The sequence below is a fragment of the Brassica oleracea genome, chromosome C5 (assembly GCF_000695525.1).
Source record: "Brassica oleracea var. oleracea cultivar TO1000 chromosome C5, BOL, whole genome shotgun sequence".
Classification (NCBI taxonomy): Eukaryota; Viridiplantae; Streptophyta; class Magnoliopsida; order Brassicales; family Brassicaceae; genus Brassica; species Brassica oleracea.
The window spans coordinates 31,564,351-31,577,341 of record NC_027752.1 but is presented as its reverse complement, the minus strand read 5'-3'; the positions used below and the strand labels follow the sequence as shown (position 1 = coordinate 31,577,341).

General features: G+C 40.4%; 1 protein-coding gene across 1 annotated transcript; it reads right to left on the bottom strand.

The window, feature by feature from the left end:
* Window positions 1–10,022: 10,022 nt before the first annotated feature.
* On the bottom strand, window positions 10,023–11,221 carry LOC106343303 (extensin). The gene has a single exon (XM_013782475.1). The coding sequence runs from the start codon at window positions 11,164–11,166 to the stop codon at window positions 10,159–10,161; it is 1,008 nt and encodes a 335-aa protein (XP_013637929.1). The 5' UTR covers window positions 11,167–11,221; the 3' UTR covers window positions 10,023–10,158.
* Window positions 11,222–12,991: the final 1,770 nt, after the last annotated feature.

Below are 12,991 nucleotides of genomic sequence, written 5' to 3'. Positions count from 1 at the left end.
CTCCTTTGTCTATCATCTCATCAATAAGGAGTGCTCGAAGCTTTGCAAATGGCTGTGAGAAGCATCTGATGCGCACTCTGGATTTCCTGACACCATCTGAGAAGTGAGGGATCAATGATAGCTGAGAACCTCCCTTGGTTCGTTTCCTCTTCTTCCAACTCCTCATCTTCTTTCCCCAGACATGTCTGATCGCGTGGTGGTTTCTCCATCAAAAATATTTCCACACACATCGAACTCCTTCTGCTCTGATATGTGCCCAATGTCGATCGATGGAGAAGTGGCAGTGTTGATCAATACCGGTTTGTTGGTGTCGTTCGATGGTATCCGGTCGGTGTCGATCAATGCTGCTTCTGCTGGGCCCTTATCGACTTCATCTCTAAATCGCAACCCTCTCTGAGAAGCTTCTACGTGCTGATGATCATCCAACACCTCAACGTAAGAACTCAGATGCGCCCCTTTATCTGGTGGGATAGGAAATTCAACTTCAAACACATCGCATGGAACCACAATCTTCACAGGGTCGTATATCCTCTTCACTCTTTTGTGAAACCTAACAACTTCTTCTGCGCAGATAGGTGGTCTCAGATGTTCATGGACAGCAAGGTGTGAAGCTTCAGACTTGTACATTCTCTCCTTAATCGGTTCCATCTCAAATATGCAACCTGGCGTAACGTCCAACAATGGGCATCGATCGATATTAGGTGGGTGGTGTCGATCGATAATTGGTTGGCGGTGTCGATCGATGTCGGGTGGGTGTAGATCGATGCTATTCGCTGAGTGTTGATCGATGATATAGGGTGGGCGTAGATCGATGATGTGGGGTAGTTATCGATCGATCTCATCAGGTTGGTGTCGATCGATGGTAGCCCTTGACGAAGTTTCCAAATCTGTTTTCGAAGTATGCTGATCGTCATCAAGCTTCTTCTATGAATTCTGATCTATACCCTCAAGCCACTCCTCCAGCTCTAAGAAGTCTTCCATATTGACTTCTCTACTCGAATCCAAGTCTTCAAGCTTTTCTCCATCCTCTAACTCCAAGAACTCTTCTAGCTCCAAGAAATCTTACATTGTGATTTCTCTGTCATCATCTGAGGTAGGATCATAGCTTGATATATTTGTGCTCTCCAATGTCGAGTCTGCAATGTCATGAGGACAACTCGATCTTTCATGGATTTCGAATCGTGTCGATCGGAAACAGGAGTCTCCGTCGATCGATGCTGGGATTGTGTGGGCGATCGACTCTCAGGTCGTACCGTCGATCGACGTTGAGGTTGTACCGTTGGTCGACGTTGAGGTCATACTGTCGATCGATGTTGCGGTGCTGGTGTCGATCGATGCTGAGGTCGGATAACTTGTCTCAGCTCCTCCTGCTCTGCTCAGCTCTTCAGATCCGTGTTGTTTATTATCCTCTACCATAATGTAGTCGAGCAACTGTCTCGGAATCTGATCTTCCTTCTTTATCTGCCACCTTACAACAAGCCTGTCCCACTTATCATTCTTCTCCTTTTCTCGAGTTGCTTCAGTATCATCAAGAAATTGGTAAAGGAAGGCTCTTTCAATTTCCTCCCAGCTTGTTAGAGATCCTGGCTGTAGTTGAGTGAACCAGCTGAATGCCTCCCTAGAAATAGAATAGGGGAAGATCTAGCAGAGCATGTGTTATTCAGACACTTCATTCTGCTCACTCCTTGACACGAGATCCTCAAGCTCTTCGATGTGGTTTCTGGGATCTTGGTGAGGAAGACCTTGGAAGGGGTCTTAACCTACCCAATCATACCACTCTCGGCTCAGGTCAAAGTCATTCATCTCTGCAACAGAAATCACACCAGGGATCACAGCACCCCGAGCATTAATCAACTGTCATGTGCTGTTGCGAGTGCGACCTTCTTCGTGTCTTAACATCCCATTCTCATCGACCTTAAGTATGAGCACTTCGATCTTCTCTGTCTCCCCGCAAGTTGTGTCGTTTTTCACCAGATGAACACTATCGGGATGGACAGTACCCGGATGAACAGTGTCGATCGACATGTGATGAACAGTGTCGATCGACATGTGATGAACAGTGTCGATCGACGAGGGATGAACAGTGTCGATCGACGAGGGATGAACAATGTAGATCGACGGAGAATGAATAGTGTCGATCGATGCAGGATAAATAGTGTCAAAATGAACAGTAACTCGATGAACAGTACCGTGATGAACAGTACCGTGATGAACAGTACCATGATGAATAGTACTGAAGTGAACAGTACTGAAGTGAACAGTACCATGGTGAACAGTGTTGTCTGACACAAGCTGAATAGTGTCGTTCGATGCTTGGTTCACGCTGTCGATCGATGCTGCTTGAGGGTGTCGATCGATTCTTCCCTCGTAGACTTATGGATCGTGCGTGAATCAGCAGACTCCTTCTTTGAAGAACCCATAAATCCTCTCTTCATTGTTGTTCCTGGTACTAAGATGTATGTACCTGAAACAGAAGAAAAAATATTCTATCTGGTTTTTTTTTGAACAGTAATAAAACCTAGACTAATCTAACTAAACAAGATCTAATGGCGATCAAAGCTCCCCGGCAACGGCGCCAAATTTGATATCACTCAAATTACGCTAAGGAGTGATTTATACTCTCTCAAATAAGAGGTCGAGTTGTAGTACTTAGGGATCGAATTCACATGGAGCTAGGGAACCAAATAAATCTAATCAAATTTGATTAAGCTAGGTTGATTCAATGATTAAATGTAAAAGACAAGTTTTGTGAGCAAGTTAATTGCTCGATTGATTGATTTGGGGTTTGATGGAAGAATGGTTTGCTAGACATAGGGTTTCTATTCAGGAAATCAGAATTATAATCCTATAGATGCCTAACAAGTTGTATGCATGATATTTTAGAGCTCAACACTTATAAACGAACCACTAGGCTCTCGCTTTCTAGGTTCGTCTATTGACCAGTGTCGATCGATGATTCTATTTTAATATCGATCGATACACTATTTGAAACGTCGACCGATTATTCGATTGGAATATCGATCGACGCTCTGGGTCAAGCGTTAATGCGCGGGTTGAATATTCTCACTAAGCTCACTAGATCAGCTCTCGACTTACTCTAGCAAGTCTTAGCTGAATTAGAATGGTTTCAGGATGAGATGAAAGCTATTGCTTATATCTAACAATCCTAGAGCAATTTATAGGTAGCTAATCTAGAATCAGGCATTAATGACAATCCTAAAGATTAATATCACAACTTAGCAATCTATAGTTGGGGCTAATCCCTTATAACCTATTTGAACCCTAAACATAACAGGTGGATCTATTCAAGCATGAAGTTGTCACAGAAAATCATAGATGAATAGATATAAGAAGAAATAGATATTAAAACCAAAGACAGTGGAGTTCCAGGAGGACTCTGAAGGAGTTCCTCTTTCAGAGTCCTCCTTTCTCTCATAACTAAGAACAAAGAATAAAATAAATCTTAGCCGTCAACAATGGCTTAGAAAACACATAAATAGGGTTTTAGACCGTCCAAGGGTATTCTGGTAATTTGTGGTTACTTCTGGGCTTTAGTGGGTCATAAAATATGCTCAGCCCATATTTTGGCATCACTGTCAACCGACACCAATGCTGTTTCATCGATTGACAATCCTTCATCTCCTCGACAGATTCCTCTCGCGAGGCAGACTGGCTACTCTTCAGTAAATTGGGCATAACTTCTTCTAAAGGATGCAGATTGACCTCAAACCGGAAGCATAGGAAAGATAACTCAAATATATATCTTGTATCAACAAATGGGCTCAATCTAACGGTGTGAAGGTCTCCATCCACAGCTAAACATCTGACACGTCTGTGCAGTTCTGCACCTCAAAAGACTCCAAAAGACACCAAAATCACCATATTCATCCAAATTGTCCCTGAGCCTGTAAATACTATAAATAGACTCTATATAGTAGTAAATATATATTAAAACACTTATAGACCATGGCTAAAAGTGGATAAAATACGTGGCCTATCAGAAGGTCTTTGACAAAGTAGTCATTGAAATGCCACTCAGTGACACTATGAAAGTTTCCCCCTCTATAAAGAAATATGTTAAAGACATGGTGTCACAAAGTTCACCAACATCAGAGCAGAGTGTCATGATGATCTCAGAGGAAGTTAGTGCTATGATCCAAGGAGGAACCCCGACCAAAGAATCAGATCCTCGGAGTTTCGTTTTAGATTGCACTATTCACAATAAACAATTTTCTCGATCTCTTTGCGATCTAGGCTCCAGCGTAAACCTTATGCTGCACTCTATTGCAATATCCCTCGGTTTCACAAGTTTCCAACCTACGAGGATCACTTTAGTTCTTGCTGATATATCTTTTAGAATACTTGAAGGAATTCTTGAAGACGTACCTATCATGATAAACAGATGTTATATACCTACAATTTTTTGTAGTGTTGGAATACAAGCACGAACCTAAGGACCCTCTTATTTTAGGAAGACCATTCCTAGCTATTGCTGGTGCGATAATTGATGTTAAGGAATGCCGCATATGTTTGAACGTCGGTAACCTTCCAATGACCTTCGACATGGAAAAGATGATCAAACGCCCTTTAATAGATAATCAAACCTTTTTCGTCGATCATGTTCCTCGGCTATCTGAAAGATCTTTCGCTGACATATGTTCAGATGGCCATTTAGAAAAAGCACTTGCTACCTTTGTATACAACATACTCAACACTGATAGCAGAGTTGATGAATATGCTCGATTACTAGACGCACGTGAAGAGGTCAGAAGCTTGATACGGCAGAAGACGATAGCACAACGATAGATGTCGATCGATATTTGCAAGGCACTGTCGATCGACAGCCGCTCGCGCTAGACAATTGAAGCTCTAGAAAGCACCAAAAGTTGAGCTAAAAGAACTACCAACTGGACTGAAATATGCTTTCCTTTACGACAAATCGTATCCCGTTATTGTTAACGCTAAACTTAGTAATGGGGAACTTGCGTTATTATTAAACAAACTTCGCAAATACATGAAAGCTATTGTTTATTCTTTGGATGATATTACCGGTATCTCCCCCGATTTATGCATGCACCATATCCATTTAGAAGATGGTTCCAAATCATCGATTGAACATCAAAGGAGGTTAAACCCAAATTTGAAAGAAGTAGTAAAGAAAAAAATCATCAAACTCCTCAATGCAGGAATCATCTACCTTATCTCGGACAGTAATTGGGTGAGCCATGTGCATGTTGTACCAAAGAAAGAAGGTATCACGGTGGTGAAAAATGATACGAATGAGCTTATTCCTATGCGTACTGTGACCGGACATTGGATGTGCATTGATTACAGAAAGCTGAATGCAGCCACAAGGAAAGAACACTTCCCATTCCCATTCATAGATCAGATGTTAGAAAGACTGTCTAATCACCAATACTATTGCTTTCTCGACAGGTATTTCAGATTTTTCCCAAATTCTTATACATCCTGATGACCAAGAAAAGATGACTTTCACATGCCCTTATGGCACATTCGCTTACTGAAGGATGCCAATCGGTCTATGTAATGCTCCTTCAACCTTTCAAAGGTGCAAGATGTCACTCTTCACAGATATGATCGAAGATTTCATGGAAGTCTTTATTGGCAATTTTTCAGTTCACGGATCTAATTTTAAAAACTGCCTAGACAACTAGTGTAAAGTTTTGGCTAGATGTGAAGAAAAGAACCTCGTCCTAAACTGGGAAAAATGCCACTTCATGGTTAATGACGGAATTGTCCTTGGGCACAAGGTATCCGCAGCCGGAATAGAGGTAGATCGTGCCAAAATAGATCTTATGACCGGTTTACCTGCACTCACGACTGTAAAAGACGTGAGGAGTTTCCTCGGACATTCTATATTATACCGGAGATTTATTAAGGATTTTAGTAAAATCGCTAAACCTCTCACTGCTCTACTTTGCAAAGAAGTGAAATTTGATTTCACACCAGAATGCTTAAAAGATTTTGAGGAGATTAAAAATGCCTTGATATCCGTCCCTATCGTGCAAGCTCCGGACTGGAGCCTCCCATTTGAGATAATGTGTGACGCGAGTGATTTCGCAGTCTGGGCTGTTTTAGGTCAGAAGAAGGATAAAAAGCTACATGATGTTTATCACGCCAGTCGCACTCTCGATGACGTGCAGCGAAACTATGCAACAACGGAAAAAGAATTACTCGCTGTTGTCTTCGCGTTTGAGAAGTTTAGACAATACTTGGTCGGTTCAAAAGTTGTTGTTCACACGGACCACGCCGCATTGAAATATTTAATGCAGAAGAAAGACGCAAACCCAAGACTTCTGCGGTGGATCTTGTTACTCCAAGAATTTGATATAGGAATAAAAGATAAAAGAGGAGTTCACAATGGTGTTGTTGATCACCTCTCCCGAATAAGAGTCGAGAATGATGTCCCCAATGAAGACTTCCTACCAACGTAGAACGTATATCAAATGAACTCTTCATTCATCGGTAGCATATGTCTTACGTCTGAAACGATGTCGACTGATACCACTGATGGAATGTGGACCGTTATTACGCATGAATCGTGGAGCGACACCATTCCTGGATTGTCGATCGACGATACTGATAACCGACATCACGACTCATTCCCCAATAAGATTTTTATCGGCTTAGAAGTCAATGTCGCTTGCAGCCAACTTAACTCTAAATTGAACCCTACATGAGATAGAAAGTTAAGTCAGGATGTGCAAGCAAAAATGGAAATATCACAGATAGACCCTTGTATGCTGATATAGTAAACTATTTAGCTGCTGACGTAGAACCGGAAACTTTCAAAGGATATATAAAGAATAAATTTCTTAGAGAAGTCCGACGATACTACTGAGATGAACCATATCTCTACAAACACTGTTCAGATGGAATCTACAAATGCTGTGTCGCAGAAAGTGAAATTCCATATATCCTATTTCATTGCCATGGATCTGATTATGCTGGACATTTCGCCCCATTCAAGATGGTATCAAAAATTCTGCAAGACCAACCATATTTCGCGACACTCATGCACACATAGCTAGATGTGATAGATGCCAACGAAGAGGAAAAATCAGCAAAAGACACGAAATGAAACAGAATTTTATCTTCGAAGTAGAAGTTTTCGATTGCTGGGGAATCGTTTTCATGGGCCATTTTCCCTCTTCATATGGAAATAGATACATCTTGGTTGTTGTTGATCACTATGTGTCCAAATGGGTTGAAGCGGTGGCTTCCCCAACGAATGACGCAATAATTGTCATCAAACTTTTTAAAAGCATCATTTTCCGAGATTTGGTGTCCCTAGAGTGGTGATAAGTGATGGTGGTTCCCATTTCATTAATAGAATATTTGAAAATTTGCTCAAAAAGCATTGATTTCACCACCGACTTGCCACCCTCTATCATCCTCAAATGAGCTGACAAGTAGAAGTTTTAAATAGCAAGATAAAAGAAATCCTAGAGAAGATTTTAGGGACCACAAGAAAAGACTGGTCAAAAAAGTTGGACAACGCACTATGTGCCTACAGAACAGCTTTTAAAACACATTTAGGGACAACACCGTTCCATTTACTTTACGGAAAAGCTTGTCATTTACCGATTGAACTAGAACACAAAGCAGCTTGGGCAGTAAAACTAATCAACTTCGACATCAAACCAGCTGATGAGAGGAGATTGATTTAACTTAACGAGTTAGATGAGATTGGACATCTTGCGTATGAGAATTCAAAGATATAGAAGGAAATGGCGAAGGCCTACCATGACAAGAAAATCATCTCTAGACATTTCAAACCGAACGACCAAGTGCTCTTGTACAACTCCCGTCTAACACTTTTTCCTGGAAAACTTTGTTCCCGATGGACAGGCCCCTATACAGTCAAAGAAGTACGACCGCACGGAGCCATTACTTTAGTAAGCAAAGAAGGAAATGAATTCACAGTGAATGGACAGAGAGTAAAACATTACTGGACAGAAGCAATTATCCGAGACAGTCGAATTCTATGATTGGATCCTCCAATCGCCGATTAGTTCCATTTGAAAGTCAAGCTTACGACTTGAAATAAGCGATGAGTGGGAGACAATCCACTAACTTATTTAGAAAATTAGACTTTTAGAATTAGGATCTTTCTCAAATAAAAAAGAAAAAAAAACTAACTAATTAACTAAAATAACTTTCACTCTAAAACTCCAAAACCGATCGACATTGCACTCTCTACGTCGATCGATGATCGATGTCGAGTCGCAGACCTATTTAAGTTGACACTTCACTGATTTCATCCTAAAATTGCGAAAAATCTCTAAAACCTTCACCCATCGATTTCTCTCTCGTTTCTCATCCGCTTTTAGCCGTTCCTGAGCATAATCCACTTGATTTTTACTTCTCTATCTGTTTAGTTCACTCAATCAACCGATCTACAAGGTATGACTTTGAAATTTTCAAACTTTAAAGCTTTCTAGGGTGGATACTTGAGATGAACTAGAACTCTAAATTATGGCTCAATCTAACAATATTAGGACTGCTAGACCAATGGGAAACAAGATTTATACTGAATTGTGTAACCGTTATATGGAATCGAACTGCAAAGGTTGAATTTTTGCAGGTTTCGCGACTGAACCGTCGATCGATGGTTCACTCAAGCTGACGATCGATGTCGTCACTCATGTATCGATCGATATCGATCATCTTTTCTTCCTCCTCGCTAATTTCGCAATTTCCTCTTGTGTTCATTGTTTGTGGATGACCGACAGAGAGAGGAGAACCAAGAGACGTTTCAATTGTCCTAGCAGCTCCAACGCACCACCACCACCTCCGGAAACCGACCAAGATCCTTGGCCGAGGGAAAATGAAGGAGAACCCCTTGGGACCTTTGAGCATTATGCTGACCCTCACGCTGCCGTCAAGGACATCAAATGCACCCACCGCGAAATCAAAGAAGCGTGGGACGACTTTGATAGCTTATTCTACAATGAGTGGCTGAAGGTCACCATCGCGCCCACGCGTTTCATCGACTGGGCGACTATACAGAGACTTGGGCTCGAGACGGATCTAGAGGAGATGATCCGCGAGTTGGGTTTGGGAACTGTCATAGACGGATCATAGATCATATTCAAACCGTCACACAATACGGGCTATTTATTGAATTAAGGAAATAGTTCAAATCTCGACTCTGTGAATTCGTCTATTTCCTTAACGATTTCTTAAACGTTTTCTATCTTCATCTTACCGTTTATATCGATTTCTGTTTCGTGATTTTCAATCAGGATTTTCACGGTCCTACAGTTAAAAGATACTGAAACCTTATTCGCCAACATATTTAAGAACTTTGTTTCTTTTATTCCAGAATCAATTCCAAAATAATTTGCAATATATTGTTCTTTGATATTGTCTGTTTCTTTGGATGAGATTCCATAGGTTCTATAATTATTAATGATATCCAACTTTTTCTCTTGCAATGATTCTTCAATTAGATATACTGTTATTTTCTGTATTATGTGAGATTTATCAACTGTACATTTGCAATATATTGACTTTATTATGTATGATTTTTATTTCACTATCTCTGGGTATATTAGACGCGGAAGAATAAGCAAGCTCTACAATTTAAAAAGTTACTTTCTTCAAATTCTTAATCCACAAATCAAATGTCGTAATCATCTGTGTGACTGAGACATAATCTGTTAAGAGCTATCTTAGCTATCAATTTTTGAAGAAAGTATGATATATTTGTTAGCATATATATACTTGTATATAACTATATTTATACACATGTATTTGGTCAGTACTCAGTAGCCACGCTATAGGGGCGCATATCACATGTGCGTCAGTGCAATTTGCATGGCTATAAAATCCACATTTCTGCTACTCCACATGTGACTACGTACGTATATATGTACATAAAAAAAAACAAAATAAGCGTACAGATACTGAGATATAAACTTGTTTTTGTTGAAAGAGAATTATACCGTTTTACAGTTTTTTTTTCTTTTTCTTAGAATTACATCAACAAAACCCAAACATAGCCTTTTATTGTACAACAAAACAAGTGATTAAAGGTCCCACACACGCAAATTAACCTCACCCAAGAGATTATCAAACTAACAAATTCTTGAAAGAAAGAAAGAAAAACACGATAGAGAGACACTTCATTCATCAAGAGGGACATTTGAAGCCAGGTGGCGGAGTCTTTCCACAGTCGATAAGAAGCTCAAGAGCAATGGGGATAATAAGGTCGAGGTTGAGAAGTTTGGCTTTAATGGTGGTACATAGACAAACGGCTGCGTCTAAGTCAACTAAGCCTCCCAAAACCGGACAACACTCTTTCTTGGCGCTACTTCCACCAAGCCCGATGTGAATCAAACCTCCAAGAACGTCTACACAAGCGCCTAGCTTCAACGTGTCGATTGGGCACGTTTCTGGCTTAGGTGGAGTTGGTGTTGGTGGTGTTACGACAGGAGGGGTTGGTGTCGGTGGCGTTACGACCGGTGGTGTTGGTGTTGGTGTTGGTGGCGTTACAACAGGTGGGGCTGGTGTTGGTGGCGTAACGACTGGTGGAGTTGGTGTTGGTGGTGTTGGTGGCGTTACAACAGGTGGGATTGGTGTTGGTGTTGGTGTTGGCGGTGGGCACACTGTTGGTGGCTTGTGGGTAGGTGGTTTAGGGGTGGACGGAGGTGGTTTGACGGTGGGTGGCTTGGTGGGCGGTTTTGGGGTGGAGGGTGGTGGTTTGAGGGTGGGTGGTTTGGTGGGCGGCTTAGGGGTGGATGGAGGTGGTTTAACGGTGGGTGGTTTAACGGTGGGTGGTTTGGTGGGCGGTTTGGGGGTGGAGGGTGGTGGTTTAACGGTGGGCGGTTTTGGGATGGGATGAGGTTTGGTAGGGGGCTTAGGGTGTGGGTGTGGTCTAACGGTGGGGGGTTTAGTGGGAGGTTTAGGGTGGGGGTGTGGTTTAAGGGTGGGAGGTTTGGTGGGGGGTTTAGGAGGTTTTACTGCCGGTGGTTTTGGTGGTTTGGCTGCTGGTGGTTTAGGCGGTTTGACGGGATGTTTAGGCGGTTTGTGGGGGCTCGGTGATGGTTTAGGAGGGCTACATTCGCAAGCGAATGAGACAGCAAGGAAGCCTAGGAGAAGGAGGATAAGAAAAGAGAGGTTTTGTGTGTGAGACCCCATCTCTTAGAATGAGGGTTTGGGTTGTGTAAACGACTTAGTAAGTTGGTATATGATAGTGTGCACCCTTTTATAGAAAAAGTATTCGCCGATATTTGTTTATTTTTAATAGTGTAAGCACCAAACTGAGATTAGATGATTGGAATATTAGATTTTATTAAACACGTATAACGTCACTTAGTTCCAAAACGAAAATAAAAGGGTTTGTCACACTTTCCTAAATTGGCGTATCTTTGTAGTCGTAGATTCTTATCTTTTCAGGGAAATTTAGGAATATCATTCGCTATTTACATAAGTAAAATGCTAAAGAATTTTTCACTTTTGTGCTCATCACATGGCTGCATGCTCTACGAACCTATTTGTAAATTTTGTGAAAATATAATTGGTTAGTGTGAAAGCATTCGGAAAACACGAAATCAAATACATTAATCATTTTTAATCGGCCAGATAATGATTAATTACAAAAGACAAGTCTGAGAAGGTTTGAAGAACTCAGACACTGATTTAACATGATTACCAAAAAAAATACTCAGACACTGCACTTAGAAAAGTTTCGGCAAAATCTCTATTCCTTTCTGTTCTCTCTCTAGTTTGTTACTATTCATTTCTTTGTTTTTTTTTTCTTTTGTATACGAATATACATTTGTTAACCTCAATTTTAATAGAACTATGAATTAGCTAGTTACTGGATCTGTTCCACGATTCAGTTAATTTTGAATAGCTTGGACATGCTCAGCCTATATATACCGTAACATGAAAATGTATAGAAAAACAAACAACATGAAAATGTTTAGAAAAACAAAAACATGAAAATGCTTAATTAGAAAAACAAAACCATCTCTGTAGCACTCAGCAACATAAACTAGCATAATCATTTCTTATATGTTTATTTTTGCTAAAGAACCAGTAACGAATAACGATAGTACGATCTCCAATCCATTGTCACTGATTTTCATACTAGTATGTTCCTAAGAAATTTCCATAGTTTATATTTGCATATTTGGTCAAATATTAGCTTCGTGAAGCATGCCAATAATACCTTTTAAGAATCATGTCTCATGTCTTGCACCTTATTTTAACTAAACCTCAGATCAAGTCCTTATAATATCTAAAGCCAACGCGTAAAACTGTACCGACATTGTCAATGTTTAGTCTATAATCAATATTAGAGAATGCATAGTCTAAGCGTTTTAGAAGCCACCAACTTAAGCCTTCGTTATATTATTGGCCTTAGGCATAGTCATATTTGTAATTTTTAGGTGAAAACAATGGGAGCAACCAAAGGTTGTTGTAGTGTAGTGCCCAGTGGGTAGACAATTTATGAACGGGTTTTGTCATTACTACTTGACTTACGAGACACCTCCCATTCTCTATATAGTTACAAGATATAATAAAAAAACATCGTTCTCACTCTTTTTGTCTTGTTCCTTCCGGTCCACATTTTTTTGAGAGAGAGGATCATAGGCAAGTTCTCTTGGGTGCTAGTTTATGTCTTTGCCTATACAAATAGGAAAAAGAGAATCAGTTCTTGGGGATATACACTATTCAACTATTCCTATACAAATATAGGTTGATAAATCTTGAACAAAGTTCCAACTTATTGGGGGTTCCCGACCAAAAGTAGCCTGTTGGGTTCAAGATTATTTTTCACCATGCTAGCTTCTGTGAATTGTTCGAAGCTATTTCTTGTAATATTTTAGTCCCACGCTTCTGAAAGATATTATGTATCTAGCTTAGAGTGATTGAGTCATGATGTCCGTGACTGATGATTCTCTTTATAGTTTTTTCATATTACATATTAATGTAAATATAATATAATACAATAATA